We start from the raw sequence: 19092 nt of genomic DNA on the forward strand, positions 1-19092 counted from the left end.
GAGTCACATCTTTCTGTCTGTGAGGCTTTCTGTCCGTAAGGCACGGCAGGCTGGGACAATGTTCCGCATGCTGTTACCCAGACAGAGTACATCAATGCCATCTTCCCATGGGCTGCCCACCGGAGGCAGGAGGACAGGGGGGAGGAGGGATCTGGGGGGGAGGACGTGCCACATGCCCTGTGGTCTGTCCCGAAGCCCCCACCCCAGCGCAGCTGCACGGAGCCTCCGTGGGGTGCTGACACGTACCCGGTCCACAGGCCAGGCCCGGGATCAGACGGCAGCCCCAGCGTGAGCACAGAGGGAGGCGTGGAGGAGGCTGTGCAGGCCGCGGGGCGGGCCCACGAGAGCTGGAACACGGAGGCGGTGCGGTGGCGGGGTGCCCGGGCTGTGGGCACTCGCCGCCCGCCCTGGGGCAGGCTCCCACAGGTGCCCCAGCAGCCGGGCGCCTGGTGAGTGGCCTCGCTCGGGTTCCTGCCCATCTGTGGGCTGTGTGCTGACCAGCCATCTGCTTCCCCCTTTCCACGCCTGCCTCGTTGCTGATAACCTGCCCACAGTCGGCCTCACCGCGGGGCCTGAGCACCGCCCCCCACTCTCCCGCCCCCCGCCTGCATTCAGGGTGCAGGGAGCCTGCGTGCAGTCGCCCACTGCGCGCTTTCGTTCACGGGCGCTCGCACCTGCGCATTTGTTCCCTCGCCCCTTCCTTCCTCAAACGCTCAGAGCACCTCCGTGAGCCAGCAGCACCGCTGACCCCCACCAGCCCCCCAGGTCAGAGCCATGAAGGCAAAGTCCCAACGGACCCCGACGTGGGTGGCTCAGAAAAGAGGAACCCGGGGCTGGGGGGACGGCGGCCGTTAGCTGAAGGGAAGCTCTGAGCTGGTGTCACAACCAGCCGCTGCAGGGAGCCAGAAGTTGGGGAGGTTGGGTAAATGTCGTGGCTGTCCGCCCCCCCCCCCGCCCCCAGGCCCCCATGACTGGGTCTGGCAGTCACCCTGCCTGAAGCCCGGGGTCTGCCTCGGCTGGGGCTGAGCCTCAAGGCTCCAGATCTGTCCCCCAATCCCAAACCCGCAGAACAGGGTCCCTCTCTGGGCTGGCTCCAGGGCTCCTCCGCTGGCCCAGCTGCCTGTGCTGCCCTCAGGGTCCCCCACCAGCTACACCAGCCTCTGCGGCTCCCGCGAGGGCTTGGAGGGCTTCAGCTCCCCGTCCCTGAGTGAATGAGGGAGATCTTTCTGGAAGGGCCCTGGAGAACTGCCAGCTTGGGAAAGACCCAGATGAGAGGAACTTCTTTATTTTATTTAAAGAACTAGAAGCCTGGTGCACAAAATTTGTGCACCTCAGCCCAGCCTGTGCCCTCTTGCAGCCCAGGACCCCTCAGGGGATGTCTGACTGCTGGCTTAGGCCCGATTCCCGAGGAGATTGGGCCTAAGCCAGAAGTCAGACATCCCTCTCACGGTTCGGGGCTCTCACAGTCCGGGGCTCTCACAGTCCGGGACCCCTCGCTCCTTACTGCTCACCTGCAGCGGAGGCAGGAGAGGCTCCCGCCACCGCCACTGCGCTCGCCAACCATTAGCCTGGCTTCTGGCGCTCCCCCTGTGGGAGCGCACTGACCACCAGGGGGCAGCTCCTGCATTGAGTGTATGCCCCCTGGTGGTCAGTGTGTGTCATAGCGACCGGTGGTTCTGCCGTTCGGTCAATTTGCATATTAGGGTTTTATTATATAGGGTGCTTTATTTATTTTTGGAGAGACAGGAAGGGAGAGGGAGAGAGGAGAGGAACATGGAGGTGAGAGCATAACATCGATCGATCCGCTGCCTCCTGCATGCCCCCGACTGGGGATCGAGCCCACAACCTGGGCATGTGCCCTGACTGGGAATCGAACCAGCCACCTTTTGGTGCACAGACGACGCCCAACCAGCTGAGCCACACGGACCGGGGACCTTTTGCTTCCCTGCCATACATGCTATTTGCGTTTTTACCATACACAAATATTATCTATTCAAATACGTTTTTCTTATTAAAAACACACACAGTGAGAATGCAAAGTGCGCACATAAAAATCGGGATGGAAGGCTTTCCTGAAAAAATGGGAAGAAGGCCAGGCCCCTGTGGCTGCCCCTCAGCCCAGGGGCCCCCAGGCCACCCGCTGCCCTGGCCTCTGGCCCTGCAGGGGTCAGCCTGCTGGGTGTGCGGGGCGGGTGGGGGAGGGGTGGAGAACGCTCCCCAGGTGGGGTGGCTATTTAGCCATCAGCCCCGGCTGATTTCAGTCACAAGGGCTCTCAAGGCCGCTTGGCCCCGGGGCTGGGAACGTTGGCGTGTCACAAGCCCTCGAGTGTTGCACAAGAAACTGCTAACTCGGTCCCAGCGGGGCCCCAGCGTGGTTCTGGCCTCACCTCCCCCACCCCGGCTCCAGGGCTTTAGGCCCAAAGGGAACCCTGGAGAGAGGGAGAGCCCGTGGCCCCTTGGCTGCCTGGGCCCGAGGGCCTGGGCAAGGGCGAGGGGTGGGTGGCCGGGCAAGGAGACACTGAGAGAGGAGGGCAGGCGGCTGCTCGGGTGCCGAAGCGGACAGTCACTTCCGAGCCCCAGTTCCCGCATCCACCCGAATCCTAACACCAGCGGCCTGGGTTCCAGGTGCTGGTCCCGCCCAGCCCAGAGCCGGGTCGCAGGGTCCCCACGCCCACTTCCCACCTCGATCGTAGAAGCACATCAGCCAGGGTTCTGCGGATAAACAGAACCTATTTTTTAAAAAAATATATGTTTTTAATGATTTCAGAGAGGAAGGGAGAGAGAGATAGAAGCATCAATGATGAGAGAGAATCGTGGATCGGCTGCCTCCTGCAAGTCCCCACTGGGGATCCAGCCCGGGCATGTGCCCTGACCGGGAATTGAACTGTGACCTCCTGGTTCATAGGCCAATGCTCAACCCCTGAGCCACGCCGGCGGGGCCAGATCCGATTTTTCGGGTTATTTTAGGACTGGGCTCACGTGATTGTGGAGGCTGTAGGGCTGGGGGACTGGAACCTCGGTCGGGGGAGTCCTTACCTGGAGGCGGTTTGGCTCAAGGCCTTCAGCTGAATGCACGTCGCCCACCACATCCTCAAGGAAAATCTCCTTGGCTGGTGGTAGATGTTAATCACACACCCACACCAGCCGCCTCCACTTGGAGAACCTCGGGAGCTTCCTCGGGGCAGTGAGAGATAAGAACCACATTCAGGCCCGGCCGGTGTGGTTCAGTGGTGAGTGTCCACCTATGAACTAGGAGGTCACGGTTCAATTCCTGGTCAGGGCACGTGCCCGGGTTGCAGGCTTGATCCCCAGTAGGGGACGTGCAGGAGGCAGCTGATCCATGATTCTCTCTCATCATTGATGTTTCTACCTCTCTCCCTCTCCCTTCCTCTCTGAAATCAGTAAAATACGTATTAAAAAAAGAGAAACCGCATCCAATAAGGCAGTGGTTTTTATTACGGAATTACTTTTTTTTTTTTTTAGAGGATTCTTTTTTTTTTAGAAGATTCTGCCTACCCACACTGGACCCATCCCCGATTCCACGGAGACCTGAACCCCTGGCTGCAGCCCAGCCTCCCCTCTCCCGGCTTCCTCACCTCCCTGGGGTGGGGCACTGGACTAGAAGGCTGGTCAGCAGGCCGGCCGTGCTCTCCACGCGCCGGCTGTGGGACCTTGGGCAAGTCACGTAACCGTTCTGCACCTTTGTCCCATGTGTGGGGCTGGTCGTTATCCTGGCCCGCTGCTGCGCGAGAGCTGAGGTCGTGTGTATAATCCCAGCGCCAGGCCAAACATCTGAACGGAGCTGTTACGGCGGCCACACTGCCCACTGCCGTGTCACCCTGCTGGCTTTCTCCTGATTGCTCCCTGAGCCTTGCTCACTCCCCCCCCCCCCCCCATTCTCCCCGCCTCTCCCTCCTCTGTCCCGGCTCCCCCACGTCTGGGCAGAAGGGGTGCTGGGCAGGCCTTTCAATGCCTCCAGGACCGGAAAGAAATGCAGGCCTTGCACCCTAATCGATTTGGCTCAGTGGATAGTGTTGGCCTGAGGACTGAAGGTCCCGGGTTCCATTCCGGTCAAGGGCACATGCCCGGGTTGCGGGCTCATTCCCCAGAGGGAGGCATGCAGGAGGCAGCCGATTAATGATTCTCTCTTATCATTGACGCTTCTATCTCTCTCTCCATCTTCCTTCCTTTCTGAAAGCAATAAAAAAGAAAGAAAGAAAGAAAGAAAGAAAGAAAGAAAGAAAGAAAGAGGGAAACGAAGGCTTTGCCTTGGTTGATGACCACATTGTTGGTAGCAGTTGGGGCTCTGGGCGAGCCCAAGGCCAAGGCCATACGGAGCGTCAGCAGCGTAGGAGGGAGGTTTGTCCGTCTTCAAGACGGTCCCACGTCCACCCAGGTCTCCCTGAGGGGAAGGCTGCAGGGTTTCTTAGGCGGCGGACAGAAGGGGAAACTGAGGCCCAGAGGAAAGCGGTGCGCTTGCCCAAGGTCCCTCGGCGGCTTGACCCTCACAGCGGGGCCAGCTAAAAATAACTCCTGGTCCCAGAGGGGTGCAATGGATGCCTTCCTCCTCACTGCTGGGTGGGTGCTGTGCGCAAGAGCCCCGACGGTGCAGATGACGCAGGCTGGGGTGGGGGAGGGAGAGGCCGGGCTCAGTGTCCTCCCCAGAATGGGGCCTGGCCTCGCCTGGGCTCCAGCAGCTTGGCCTTCCCTGCCCAGCGCAGGGGTGATAAGATGAGTTTGTACTGCAGCTCTGAGGGGAGGCAAGGGAGGGAGGGCTGGAGGGAAGGAAGGGAAAAGGGAGGAGGGAGAGGGGGAGAGACGCCTGAATGAAGCCCGCGGAGGGATCACAACTCTGCCAGACTGGGGACACCCCGACTCAGGGCGTTTGCAAAAACTGAAGCTTAGGACTCGGGGTGATCTGCCTGCGATCCCAGAGGCAGAGGCAGCCTAGCCAGGATTAACTCATGGCTTGCCTCTCCTGCTCTCTAAGTGGAAAATGTGACCCCAAGATACCCGCCCCCCCCCCCCCCTCGGGACATTAGCAGGAAAGAGGCCTGCTTAAAACGCAGAGTCCGCCAGGCCAGCGTGGCTCAGGGGTTGAGCCTCGACCTATGAACCAGGAGGTCACGGTTCAATTCCATGGTCAGGGCACATGCCTGGGTTGTGGGCTCCATCCCCAGTGTGGGGTGTGCAGGAGGCAGCCGATCCATGATTCTCTCTCATCATTGATGCTTCTCTCTCTCTCTCCCTCTCCCTTCCTCTCTGAAATCAATAAACATTTATTTAAAAAACCCCACAAAAAACAAAAACGCAGATTCCTGGGGCAGAACCGAAGGGGTGTGACCCGAGAGTATGCTTGTCCACCCGTGTCCTGTGTGTGTGTGGGTGGGGTGGGGAGGTGGCACGTGAGCCCTGGCCCGGGAAGCTCTGTGGCTCTTTCAGGACCCCTAGTCTGACCTCCGGGCCCCAAGGCCCCTGCAGCCAGCTGTGGGCTGAGTCACACCACCCCCAGGGATGGGGACCGCCTGGGCCTTTCCCACTCCGGGCCTCACCCGCCTCCCAGCCCCACGCAGCCCCCCTTCCCGGCAGCACACCCCTCTGGAAGCTTCCTGGCAGCGGGGATCCCCCTCCTTCAGAGTGTGTTGGAGAAAGAGCCTCCTCCTCCATCTGGACTTGTTTCCAACATCCTATTTCTTTGTTTCCCAACCTTTCCCTCTCTCAAACAGGAAACTCCCAGAGGGCTGGAGACTTGTTAAACAATGAGCCGGTGAAATCCCTGACTTCACCTGCCCCTCCTGCCAGCCACAGGTGCCAGGGCTGGGAGGGCCTGACAATGAGGAGACCCAGCTGAGAGGGGTGGAGGCGGCCCGAGGCCAAGCCCGAGGCCAGAGCCAGAGCTGGGGGTTGGGACCCATGTGCAGCCCTCCCCCCCCCCCCCCCCCCCCCCCGCCCTCCGTCCAGCTCTCTCCCTGCTCTGCGTTGCCTCTGGTCTCTCAGAACAGGGGTTATGACCCCACTGCCCAGATAAGGAAAGTGAGGCCCAGAGATGGGCAAAGCATTCAACACCATCTTTATCCTGCACTCACTTCGAGCTGCACTTGGGTCTGAGTCCAAATGTGTCTTTTTAATTGTTTCTTAAAAATATATTTGTATTGATTTGAGAGAGAGAGAGAGAAAGAGAGAGAGAGAGAGAGAAACATCAATGATGAGAGAGAATCACTGATGGGCTGCCTCCTGCACGCCCCACACTGGGAATCGAGTTTGCAACTCCGGTATGTGACTGGGAATCGAACCCTGACCCCCTGTCCATAGGCTGACGCTCAACCACTGAGCCACACTGGCTGGGCCTGAGTCCAAATGCTGACCTTTCCCCTGGACTCCCTCCAGCGGATGGGCCCTGCCCAGGGCCCCACAGCAGGATGGGTCAGAGCTGGGCCTTGAACTCCCAGGCCAAAGCCTTCATCCTGGGCCCCTGCACTGGTCCCAGTGCCACTCCGGGCCCAGAGGCCTTCTCTGCGACTCAGAGAGGGAACGAGCACCTGGCCACAGCGTGGCCACGGTCGCTCTGGGCTCTCTCCCTCTTAGGAATGCCTCACTGAGCACTGAGTAACCTGGAGAGCCCTTTCCCGAGCGTGGAGGAGGGCCCCTCTGAGCCTGGCACAGGCCCAGCCCAGCCCGGCCTCAGTTTAGCTGGGAAGGGTGTGGAGCACGGTGGCTGGGCTGGCATTCCTGAGAGGGGCTGGCCAAGCTCTACCCTGCAGGTGTGGTCTGGGGGACACTCAAAGGAGGCACAGCCAACTTTGGGCTGGAGTCCGAGCCACCCAGCCGGTGCCCAGGGTAGCCAGCAAGGCACTTGGGACAGCCCACGATGAAAAATAAAAATAACTAATATGTGTCAAACTCTAATTATGTGTCAGGCTCTGTGCTTCCACCCCGTCCCCGCGCCCCCACCCCAGGTCTCAGGGCTGGGGAGTGTGTGCAAGTTCCATCCAGCTCTGTTCCTTCATCTGGGACCAGAAAGGGCCACAGCTGGGCCTCCTTCCGCTTCTGCTCCTCCCACTGCGAGGCCCCCCCCCCCATCCGGTCCCTTGCACATCACCCCGAGGAGCACTGCAACCTTGAGCAATCCAGCCCCACCTCCTCCAGGGAGCCCTCCGTCAATCTTGAAAGAGAGCTGGGGGGGCGTGGATTCTGCTCCAGACTCTGGTCCTGAACCCCGCGTTTCCCCTTCCTCCTCTGTCCAAGTTGTCCGGCTTCCAACCCCAGCGACCCTTGTTTCCCCCCCCCCCCGGCCCCCCCGGCCCCCCCCTCTGCCCTTGCACGGCCCCCACAGGGGGAGGTGGGTTCTGCAGCGCGGATTGGTCAGTGGGAAGCGGCACGGGGTGGGGTGAGGGTGTGTGTGTGCAGGATGAAGTCATCCTCCCGCCGCCGAGCCTCCTCCTCCCCCTGCCCCCACCCCGATCCTGGAAGCCCGGCGCCCCCGCCCGACCCTCGGGTCCCACCAAGGCCGCGGACTCCGGGAGCGACGCAGCGCGCCTGCGCGGAGGAGCCGGCGCCACGGCGCATGCGCGGCGCTCCCTCCCGCCCTATATTAGGACGACAGCGCCCGCGGCCGACGGCTTCTCGCGGACAAGGGCACCGCTCCCCCTGGCCTCGTCGGCTTGCTTCTCGCCGCCACCGTCGCCCCCGCCTCCGCACAGTGACCGGCGCAGGTGAGTGAGGGTCCGCGCTCCGGGCCCGCGTGGCCTCCAGCCCGCGCCAGCCCCGCTCCCCGGCGCTGGGACCCCCTCCCCCACCGCCGGTCACCTGCCGCCCGGGGTCAGGGTTCTCCTCCCAGACCTTTGGCCTCTGGGACCGCCCTCCGACCTTCCCGGTGTAACTGGCCGCCTCGGAATTCCCCTTCTCCTCCCCGCGGCTCCCGAGCCCTCGACCCCGGGTGACCTCTGGCCGCCGCCGGCCGGGCCAGCACCGCGCGCCAGACCCCGCGCCCCGCAGCTGCCGCCGGCGCCTGCCCGCTGCCCGCGCCCTCCATGCGCCCCCCTGTCGGCTGTGCCCAGCTCCCGGGACACCCTGCCTCTGTCCCGGGGCCCCGCTGGGGGCCGCCTAGGGTTTGGGAGACCGGGAGGAGCCCTTTCTGCCCGGGTGGGTGACGATGGCTTCTCCCCTGGCCTCGCTCTTGCACCTGGGTGTGTGCTAAGGTGTCCCGTCGGCGCTGTGCATCCTCCTCCGGGAGCCGCCGACCTCCCAAACCTGTTCCGCACTCGTCCCTCCTTGTCCCACCCCTTGGGTATTAATCAGTGTTTGCTCCGCTCGGGAGAGCTGCCTCGCGAGTGCTTTTGTGTGGAGCGGGGACCTGGGCCGCTTTGGGGGACCTGGGTAGAGGTGTCCCCCGCTCCTTAGTGGAGTTCCGTCTCCGTGCTGTTCTTGGACATCGTCGGGTGAGACTTCTTAGCACCCCCGGGCCCCCTTGCTGTGAATTACAGGCGACACCCGAACCCAGTGACCTTGCCGGGGTGTCTGCCCGATTATTAACAAGTGTCCGTGCCACTCACCTCCCCGCAGGATCAGTGCACCTCCCGGCGGACCGATATGGAGACTGTCGTGCGCCGCTGCCCGTTCCTCTCCCGCGTGCCTCAGGCCTTTCTGCAGAAGGCGGGCAAGTCTCTGCTGTTTTATGCCCAGAACTGCCCGAAGATGATGGAAGTGGGGGCCAAGCCAGCCCCCCGGGCCCTGTCAGCGTCTGCAGCGCACTGCCAGCAGGTCAAGGAAACCCCTCCCGCCAAGGAGAGTGAGTGTCCTTAGCCACCCAGTGGGGTTCAGTCCACAGGGGGTGGGGGTCATGCCAACCCAGGGGGTCACTCGGTGCCGGGCTCAGTTCTTCGGGGGGATTATCTCACGTCAGCGTCGCCCTAACCTCCCAGGTGGGCGCTTGGGGTTTTCTGTCTCCAAAGGGCGGCGGCCGGCGGCCACTTGACGGGTTTCCGTGGCGGCAGTGCCCTGTCCGTGGAAGTGGAGAGTGGGCGTGTTCTGTCCCGGCCGGCCGTCACGAAAGATTTGGCCCTTTGGCTTTCTTTTTTTTAAGTGAATAGACTATTTTTAGAGTTGTTTTAGGTTCAAAGCAGAATTGAGGGGAAGCTTTTTTTGGCTTTTAAAGTTATGATTTTTTTCTCCTAATTTGCTTTTATATATTATTTGTTATCGTGGTAAAATGTACGTTACAAAATGTACCATCTCAATCAGTTTTTAGATAATTTTAAAAATTATTATTTTTAGGGTTAAAATTTTTTTTTATCATCAATCATTCCTAAGCGTCCAGTTCCGTGGCCTTGAGTACATTCCCGATGTTGTGCAATCACCACCATCTTCAGAGCCCTTTCCATCTTGCAAAACTGAAACTCTGTCCCCATTAAACACGAACTCCCCTCCCCCTCCCCCAGCCCCTGGCCAATGCTGGTCACATTTCTGCCTATGCGTTGCTCCAGGAACCACATGCAAGGAGAATCATACAGAGTTTGTTAAAGCAGGATTGTTTAACACGTGTATCTTTACTTTGTACACAATTTAAACATGTCTGTGTTTAGTGAAGAGATCAGAGGTGGCTCAGGTGTGGTCCGGCTGTGCCAGGAGGGGGTGAGCGTTTCCGATGCCTCCCAGGCTCCGTGGGGTGTTCTCGGGTGGGGCGTGTGGGAGGGGCGTGTCTTTTTCTTTAAGTGGGAAGGATTCCGTCCTTTGTAGGATTGCTTTTCCTCTTGGCCTTTGCTCAGGAGTTATTTTTTCTCTGAGCAGTCAGAGCCCTCTGTGCCATTGTGTCCCCAGCTGGAGGGCAATAGGCGAGTGGCATGTGGCCTGTCCACTGGGTAGGCTGCCCTGAACCTCACCAATGACGTTCACAACTCCTAGTTGAGGCAGAAATTCGTAGTGAAAAGAGCAGAATAAACAAGCATCTACTGAAGAGGAGAAACATTTTTAAATGTGCACAGGGGACAAGATTACACCCAAATGTCTATAGTGACTATGTCTTTTGCTTTTTTTTTTTTTGTAATCAATTTTTAAAATTGGCTTCAGAGAGATGAAGGGAGGGATCGAGGGAGGAAAAGAGAGGGGCGGGGGGGGGAGAGACATCGATCAGTTGCCTCCCGCACATGCCCTGACCAAGGATCAAACCTGGGTGTGAGCCCTGAATGGGAGGACGCTCTAACCACCCGAGCCACGCCCGCCAGGGCTACAAAGGCTCTGTTTTGAATGATGGAACTCTTCATTTTCCTAGACTTCCTGCATTGACTAGAATGAATGGAGCGAATTTCAAAGCAGCCTTTTAAACTTTCCTTCATGGAAGATTTCAGTGAAAAGTGTATTGTGACACATCACTCGGCTTGTAAGAGAGGCTAGCCTGTGACTCACCGGGATATTCCAGAATGATGAAGAAAGACTTTTCTAGAAGGAAGGTGGATGGATTTGCTCAAGGGAAGAGGGACGTCATGGTAACTAGAAGCCCACGGTGTGACGTCCGTGAAGTTTGATGAGAAAGTGGAGGAGGTGTGTGCCTGGACACAGCCGTGACGAGCTCTGGCAGGCAGTGACCTCATGACCTACGCTTAGCCTGATTTCCTGTGTTAAGAAGAAAACCAATCGTGTAGCCGTCAAGAAACAGCAGGCTTCTCTGTCAAGAATCTGTTTAGAAAATATTAGCAAAGCCTGGCCGGTGTGGCTCAGTGGTTGAGCCTCAATCTATGAACCAGGAGGTCAGGGTTCAACTCCCAGTCAGGGCATGTGTCCTGGTTGTGGGCTCAATCCCCAGTAGGGGGCGTGCAGGAGGCAGCCAATCAATGATTCTCTCTCATCATTGATGTTTCTATCTCTCCCTCTCCCTCTCCTTTCCTCTCTGAAATCAATAAAAATAAAAATAATTTTTTAAAGAAAATATTAGCAGAGAAGAAATTGTATGAACACTTCAGTGACCTTTGAGAGTGTGACCTCAGGAAGCACGCTGAGTGTGTTTGGGTAGATTTACCAGGAACAGTCCCACTCAAGAGCCCTGGCTGTCTGAAACCGGAAAACTGCGTTTGAGAGGAATTGTTTCCCGTGAGGCAGAAGAGCCGCTGCTACAGCAGCAGGATTGATGGCCAGGGATTTGTGTCTGGTGGTGGTGGGGAGAGTGAGTACCAAGTTTGTCTGGGGCCGTAAGAGAAAGAAACAGGTGGTTTTCTGGTGAGGTAAGCAACCAAGGCTGGGGCTTCAGTTCTTCCGTTCCCCCCACAGAGGACAAAGCTGCCAAGGCCGAGGCTCCGGGCGGCTCCCCGCCGGCTGCAGATGGCACGCAGCTTCCCCCTGGACACCCGGCCCCAAGCCAGGGCGCTGCGAGCAAATGCCCCTTCCTGGCAGCCCAGATGAGCCAGCAGGGCAGCAGCGTGTTCCGCAAGGCCAGCCTGGAGCTGCAGGAGGATGTGCAGGAGATGCACGCCGTGAGGACAGGTAACCGGGAAGCGGGAGACGCCCTCGTGGCTCTCTCGGACCCTTACAAGCTGCCGTTGGGAGAATTTGTGTCAACACCGTCCCCTGCAGAGCCCAGGAGGAAGCTACGGGAAGAGGGTTGCGTTGCACAACGTGGGGCTTTCTGTCGGGGCGGGGTGTCCAGCTTTTACAGGAACCGCCTGCTCTCTGAGCACACCCTGCAGGCATGGCCGTTCCACCTCCCCTTTGTTTCTCCCCATCGTCCGGTGGGAGTAAAGGCACAAACACTGTCACTGCAGTACGTGATGGTCTGGGGCTCCCGCGCTGTGTCTCGCGGATGGTTAGCGAGTGGCAACCTTCATCCCAGCGTGGCTTCTCCGTGGAGCACCCACGGTCCCCGGAAAACGTCCCTAGCAGAAATGCTGCCCTTGGCTGGCACTGTTTTCTGCAGTGGGAACTGAGGGGAGGGTTGGGGGTGTGATGGCTGGGGAAGACCTGCCAGCCAGCTCGAGAGCCTTGGCCCGGAACATCCGCCGAGGCTGGCTGGTGGCTCTGACTCTGGCCAATCAGGAGCCGAGGGGGAGTGAAGCTTCACACCCCCAGCTAAAACTCCCTGCGGTCACGATGGGCTCTGCCCGCCGTAGAGACAGCGTGACGGAAGGTATTGGACTCGGAATGCAGCGTGGGTCCCCTTGCCTCTTGTCGCTTTTGTTACAGAGGTTGCCCAGGCCTCAGTGAACCCCAGTGTGATCAGCGTGAAGACGGACGGAGGGGAGCCGAGTGGGTTGCTGAAGAACTTCCAGGACATGATGCGAAAGCAAAGGCCGGAAAGGGTGTCCCACCTGCTCCAGGATAACCTGCCCAAGTGTAAGTCTCACGCTCTTGCCTGACGCAGGAGAGTTGAGGACTTCAGCACGCATCACACTCACCACCACGTCCCGTGTGAGGTGTGGACTGAAGCCGTGGCCCTGCCTGATGCCAGCAGGTGCTCTTGGCCATAGTCCAAGCCCTGCTGGTGCCTGCCTTCTCTCGGTGCTGCGTCCACACTGGCACGGTGGCAAGCACTGGCCGGGCACAGTCTCCGGGCGAGGACGTGCTGTCACTTGCCCATATGAACACATCATTCATTTGCCCAGCACCTCCTCGGTGGCTGAGTTGGGGTGGGACCCGGGTCTTTCAGCCAAGCCCATTCGTGCTTCCTAACCACCGGCTCTGCTGTCTCGTTGGGGCTTTAGCTGTTTCCACTTTCCAGTATGATCGTTTCTTTGAGAAGAAAATTGATGAGAAAAAGAACGACCACACCTACCGTGTTTTCAAAACCGTGAACCGGCGGGCGCAGCTCTTCCCCATGGCGGACGACTACTCGGGCTCCGTCAGCAGGAAGCAGGTGTCGGTCTGGTGCAGCAACGACTACCTGGGCATGAGCCGCCACCCCCGGGTGTGCGGGGCAGTCATGTGAGTAGCCCTCGGTGTCCGGCCCTGGGGGCAGTATTCGGTGGGACGCTGATGATTTACCGGGACTGGCTCTCCCGTGGGGGTGGGGCCGCAGCTGAAAGTGAAGGCCACAGCGAAGGACTGTTCTCAGCCTTAAACGGCCACGGGGACTCTCAAACCTGACGTGCAAGCAGTTGTTGGGGCCCCTTGGTGTGTGAAGTTGGAGGTCATGGGTTCAGCGTACACCTGTGTCCACTTCCTGCTGCGTCAGAAAGACATTCAAAAGGCGTCGATCTCACGCGGGTCCTTCGGGAGGGTGCCGTGGCCAGCGGCCCAGGGAGCTGCTTGCTGCCGGGAGCCCCTCGAGGTCAGTGACGGTCCGTCCTGACGCCGCGTGGCTGGTCTGCAGAGGCGGAGGGAGCCACGTCCGGGGGCCCCTCTCTGTAGCCGATGCCGAGGCACAGCTAGAAGCCTCGGCCGATGCTGAGCGCTCAGGTGACTTAGCGGACGCTGTGGCCCAGGAGGCACCCTCCCCTTTGGGACCGTCTCCTCCGCATCCAGACACGACGCTGGTAGAGAGTTCTGGGCCCCGGTTCACAGCGAGGGGTCCAGAACAGGAGTGTGTCTCCTAGGCCCGGAGGGGGGACCGGCTGGCGTCCTGTTCACACTGGCAGGGGCTTACGTGCTGTCTGCCTGCTTTGGAAGGGACACCTTGAAGCAGCATGGCGCCGGCGCCGGGGGCACGAGGAACATCTCTGGAACCAGCAAGTTCCACGTGGACCTGGAGCAGGAGCTGGCCGACCTCCACGGGAAGGACGCGGCCCTCCTGTTCTCCTCCTGCTTCGTGGCCAACGACTCGACCCTCTTCACCCTGGCCAAGATGATGCCAGGTAGGGGAGCTGGCGCTGGGGGGTGGTCAGGGAGCCCCAGTCCCTACTTCCTGTGGTTTCCGTTTCCCGTGGTCAGCTGCAGTCCAAAATTATTACATGGAAAGTTCCAGAAATAAGTGATTCACAGGTTTTCCACTGGGTGTAACTCTGAGTTGTGTGATGAAATCTCCAGAGTCCTGTCCGTCCCTCCTGGGCCCTGACTCATCGCTCTGGCCAGGTCTCCCGGCCGCACGGCTCCCGCCGCTAGTCGCTCGGTGGCCGTCTCAGCCTCAGATTCGCTGTCACGATAAGGTGGTGCAGGTGTTGAAGTCTCCCTTCCCTACTTAGTAACGGCCCGAAGCGCAGGGGCTGCGGGCGACGCGGACGTGCCCAGAGCAGCAGAGAGCGCTCCCTTCAGGGACGAGGGGAACGTTCTTACAAAAAGAAGTTGCGTGGCGAGGCGGCTGAGGGCTGTCAGGAAGCATTCCGCCCGCGAGGTTGCAGTGTGTAAACTAAACTCGAGCGCAGGTGCGCACGCCGGAGAGAGCAGTGCTGTGTGGTGCGGTGGTTTCCGGCACCCGCTGCGGGTCTTGGAATGTGCCCCTGCGGGCGGCGGGGTTAGTGTGAGGATTGTTGACAGCAAAGAGGCTTAACCAGCACCAGTTAGGAGGAGTGGCGCATCTGGGCATTTGTTGTCGAATTGGGCATGAGTGCTGGCACGTGTACATTCTAAGTTCCAGCCGAACGTGACCCCAGCGAAGGGTCAGCGAAGGGCTTGTGGGTAAGGTGGTTGCTCCCGATGCGCGTTGTGCTCTGTGAAAAGCCTCTGGGGTTCTCCTTGTTTGTAGCTCTCCTTTGACTGGGTTTGGAGCGAGGCAGCGATTTAAAAGCAGGTTAGCCGCCTGCTGCAGCTGGCCCTGCACCTCACCTGGGGCCTTCTCGAAGGAGAAGCCTAGTCGGGAGCTTGCCAGGAAGAAATGGCTCGCAGTGGCTTGCTCCTGCGGGCAGAGCAGCGTTCTCGGAGCGAAGGTGGTTGTCCCTGGCTGTAGACTCTAGGAAATAGCTTGTCTGCGGTGCAGGTGGCAGTAACTAAACCTTTTTCGTCTGTGTCAGGCTGTGAGATCTACTCTGATTCGGGGAACCACGCCTCCATGATCCAAGGGATTCGGAACAGCCGGGTGCCCAAGTACGTCTTCCGCCACAATGACGTCGGCCACCTCAGGGAGCTGCTGCAGAGGTCCGACCCCCAGGTCCCCAAGATCGTCGCGTTCGAAACCGTCCACTCCATGGACGGTGAGTCTGCACCTGAACTGACGAACTGGCTTGAACTCTCTTCTTTTCCTCGTTTCCTTTTTTTTGAACTCTTCAAACGTGTCTGTTTTGGCTTTGCAATTTCTTTCCTTTGACCTGTCTGCTAGGGTTTGTCATCGGTGGACATTGGATAGATTTGGGTAAATGTAGAGTTTCTGCTCTGGCTTTTACCCGTTCTAAGACCCCAAGTTCACGTGGAAACTGGGAAGTGTTAATGATGATACCTAGAACGTGTCGTTTAGTTCCAGCTGACTCACCAGGACAGGAGTCGGAGGCGCCAAGCCCTCAGCGTGGTCTGTGTCCCCGCAGGCGCCGTGTGCCCGCTGGAAGAGCTGTGCGACGTGGCCCACGAGTTCGGGGCGATCACCTTCGTGGATGAGGTCCACGCGGTGGGGCTGTACGGGGCCCGCGGCGGAGGGATTGGCGACCGGGACGGCGTTATGCCAAAGATGGACATCATTTCTGGAACACTCGGTACGTGCTCTGCGCGCCCTGCTGCCTGCACTGAGCGCCACGGGGCCAGCGAGTCCACGGGCTGGCCGGCCTGGCGGGGCCAGCGGGGAGCGTAGGAAGCCGGGGCCACTTTTGGGGCGAGTTTTTGTTTTCTCAGTGAGGGGCTGGCGCAGCCTAGCAGAACCCCTCGGAGCTGGAGCCTGGCTCCCAGGATCCAAGTGACTGAGCCCATGCAGACAGCTGTGGCTCTCGCCACCGGCCGCAGCGCTTGCTGTGCGCCTCCGACTGTCCCCTGGGTCAGAACTGGAATTCCAGTGCTGCTGTCCGAGCGGCTGTAGGACCAGAGGTTCGGTGTCGTGGTGCTGAGCTCTGTCACCTCACAGCTCCCCCTCCTCGAGAGGCAGGGTCTCCCGGGGCCAGACTCGTGTAAGTCCTGTCTGCTCAGCTCTCTCGCCGTCTGCGCCTCAGCGTCCTCGGTGGGACAGGGAGAACAGCCCCCCCCCCCCCGGCTCTGGAGAAGTGAAGGGATCCTGTGGAAACAGGACATCCTCTTTGCCCACGGGGCACTAAAGAGGTGGGGTGTAAATCGGGTAAATCTGAGGACTTCACGTTAGTAAGGCCCTTGAAGGCCCAAGTAGCAGGTGGGGAGGGAAGGGCGCGTCCTGCAGCTCCGTGTAGGAGCCAGGACCCCGGCGACCCAGGCAGACCCTGTGCAGGCAGAACGGTGAGCAGGGCCCCCCTCCTGGAAAAAGCCCTGGTTCACGTCCTAATCCCACAGTACCAGCTCTTCCTTCAGCCGAGAGATGGGAAGGCCCGAGAAGGAAATTCCCAGGAAGAGCTTAAGCCACCCAGCCCTGCAGGGGGTCCCAGCAAGAATGTTAATTACGGAGCAGTGAACTGAGGGCTCAGGGCACCGGAGCCGGACCCTGAAACCTGAGAATAGGTTACATAAAGGACTTAGCACGGATGAAAGACGAGGCTGGCCCAGTCCCCCGCCCCCGGTTCTGAGTTTTCATGTTTATCTGGTAAATAAATGCTGACTGTCAGTTCTGTGTTTACTGAAGTAGGAAATCATACCGGTCCCACCAAAACAGTGAGCGCCTTTGTTGGGTGACAGTCCCACCTCCAGGGTGATGCTCACAGGGAGAGGTCGTCCCAGAGCGCACGTGGGGGAGGGGAGGGCAGGGCGCCGGCGAGCCAGGCAGCAGCGTGGCGTGTGGGCCCTGGGACCAGGCGCCAGGGTGGGGTCAGGCCCTGGGACCAGGCGCCAGGGCGGCACGGACTGGGCAGGACCCTTTCCCGATGTCCTCAGTCCCCCTTTGGGAGGTGGGAGGACAGCTTTCCTCAGTCTTAGGTCCAATGAAGCAGGTGAAGCGGGTGCCCGAGGCTCCAGCGCTCTGCTGCGCACGCAGGGCCGCCGCCTGAGGACTGACAGCCTGTGTCTCCCGCCTCCCGCAGGCAAGGCCTTCGGCTGCGTGGGCGGGTACATCGCCAGCACCAGCGCTCTGATCGACACCGTGCGGTCCTACGCGGCCGGCTTCATCTTCACCACCTCCCTGCCGCCCATGCTGCTGGCCGGGGCCCTGGAGTCCGTGCGCATCCTCAAGAGCGCCGAGGGCCAGGCGCTGCGCCGCCAGCACCAGCGCAATGTCAAGCTGCTGCGGCAGATGCTCATGGACGCCGGCCTGCCCGTGGTGCACTGCCCCAGCCACATCATCCCCGTCCGGGTGGGTAATGGCCGGGCGGGCCGGGCTGTGCTCCCAGGCTGACACGCTGGGTTCTCGCCTCCTGAGGTCGGGCGGGGCGAATGGCGGCCGGGCTGGGGCAGCGTCCCTTCTGGCACTGCCCTGACCCCGGAGCCAGAGCTCGCTGGCTTGGACACGCGGCTTCCTGTTAGGTCATTGTCCTCCACAAACAGCAGCGCTGCTGGTGTCGCGGGAGCAGTGTGGGTAACGCAGTGCTGCCGCGCCGCCTTCACCAGGTGTGCACGTCCGCTGGGGCCAGCTGGCGGCACCCGTGGTAGCCGCTGCCCCGCCCACCTGGGGAGACCACTGAGCGCACCCCTCGGGGTGGGGTCTGGGGCGGTGCACTGCCTCCCCGCTGGCCGTGCTGCTCGAACCTTCGCCCCACGGCGCCGGCTCATTAGAAGCTCTGCTAAGAGGGGCCGTCTGCTCTGACTTGACCTTTTGTCAACGCAGGTGGCAGATGCTGCTAAAAACACCGAGGTCTGTGACGAGCTCATGAGCAGACACAACATCTACGTGCAAGCCATCAACTACCCCACGGTGCCCCGGGGGGAGGAGCTGCTGCGGATCGCCCCCACCCCGCACCACACCCCCCAGATGATGGACTACTTCCTGGGTGAGTGCGGACCGCCTCCCACGGAGCGCGCTGAGTCGCAGAGCGCGCCCAGGCAGCCCGAAACGGAGCGACACGGGTGTTTGAGCCACTCCGAGGCGGCAGAGTCCTTTCGGAAGCTCTGAGGGAGCCTGCTGGTCCCCCAGGTGGCCCTCTGCCCCTTGGTGGTGGTGTTCCGGGCGGGGAGAGGCCTCCAAGGCGGGGCCTGTCCTGGCTCCCCAGTCCGGCTTCGCTCGCTCTCCTTCCCGAGAGTGTGGGGTCCCAGCGCCAGCTGCACGCCTGGCCGCCCCACACCTACCCCCTCTGATAAGCGTGGGGATTTCACCCTGCTACTCGGGGGGTGCAGTTTAAAGCGTATGAATTGCTTATTTCTGGAATTTCCCACGTAATATTTCCAGGCCACGGTTGACCACAGGTAACAAACTGGAAAGTGAAACTGAGGATAAGGGAGGGTGCTGTGTGCTGTCACCTCTGTCTGATTCCAGAACGTTCATCACCCCAGAGAGAAATGCACAGCCACTAGTGGCACCTTCTCTCCCCCACACCGTGACCCCGCCCACTGCCTGCCTGGACTTCTGGGCTGGAGTCCCGGTGGGCCGTGGCCTGGCTTCCTCGGTGTTTGCAGGGCCCTCCCGGGCCATAGCGGGAGAAGGGCTCCATCTCTCTCTTCCCAAGCCGTCCTCCTCGGACACTGGGCCGCATGGGCCTGTGGATTGATGGGCATTTAGGTCCCACTCTGACGCGTACGGAAAGCGCGCTGCTGCGAACACCCGTGTCCGTGTTTGGATGGGGCGCTTCCATTTCTCTCGGGTGCAGAGTCCTCTTAACCCTGAACTGTCTGCTCCCAGGGAGTCTGCTGGCCACGTGGAAGCGCGTGGGGCTGGACCTGAAGCCACATTCCTCGGCCGAGTGCAACTTCTGCCGGAGGCCGCTGCACTTCGAGGTGATGAGCGAGCGGGAGCGATCCTACTTCTCCGGCCTGAGCAAGCTGGTCTCCGCGCAGGCCTGAGTCCTGAGCCGCCCGCGGCCGCCGCCCCCTCCACATAGCCTCCATGTCGTCTGTCTGTGTGGACTAAGTTATATTAAGTTTTAATCTACAGTGAAGGCACAGTCGGGAAAATAAATTCTGTTTACATGCTGGGTCCTCCTGTGATTGGCTACGTTTTCTTTTCCTTAAGGTTGGGTGTGTGTGGCTGAGATTTATAAAATGTGTGAG

The 19092-nt window shown here is 60.3% G+C and overlaps 1 protein-coding gene across 1 annotated transcript; it reads left to right on the top strand.

Annotated features, from left to right (window-relative positions):
• The first annotated feature begins 7571 nt into the window (after positions 1-7571).
• Positions 7572-19029, top strand: ALAS1 (5'-aminolevulinate synthase 1). Its single transcript, XM_079795132.1, has 11 exons — positions 7572-7712; positions 8563-8788; positions 11260-11472; positions 12169-12318; positions 12687-12906; positions 13591-13775; positions 14868-15047; positions 15375-15539; positions 16977-17245; positions 17717-17879; positions 18725-19029. The coding sequence occupies exons 2-11, from the start codon at positions 8590-8592 to the stop codon at positions 18883-18885; spliced, it is 1905 nt and encodes a 634-aa protein (XP_079651258.1). The 5' UTR covers positions 7572-7712; positions 8563-8589; the 3' UTR covers positions 18886-19029.
• Positions 19030-19092: the final 63 nt, after the last annotated feature.

The sequence above is a fragment of the Cnephaeus nilssonii genome (genome assembly GCF_951640355.1).
Source record: "Cnephaeus nilssonii genome assembly, chromosome: 17".
Classification (NCBI taxonomy): domain Eukaryota; kingdom Metazoa; phylum Chordata; class Mammalia; order Chiroptera; family Vespertilionidae; genus Cnephaeus; species Cnephaeus nilssonii.

Excerpts from the sequence above, each read along its gene's own strand:
- ALAS1 (XM_079795132.1), top strand. The coding sequence starts at position 8,590 with ATGGAGACTGTCGTGCGCCGCTGCCCGTTCCTCTCCCGCGTGCCTCAG. Across the intron at positions 11,473-12,168 it reads GATGCACGCCGTGAGGACAG|AGGTTGCCCAGGCCTCAGTG; the intron begins GTAACCGGGAAG and ends CTTTTGTTACAG. Across the intron at positions 12,319-12,686 it reads CCAGGATAACCTGCCCAAGT|CTGTTTCCACTTTCCAGTAT; the intron begins GTAAGTCTCACG and ends TTGGGGCTTTAG.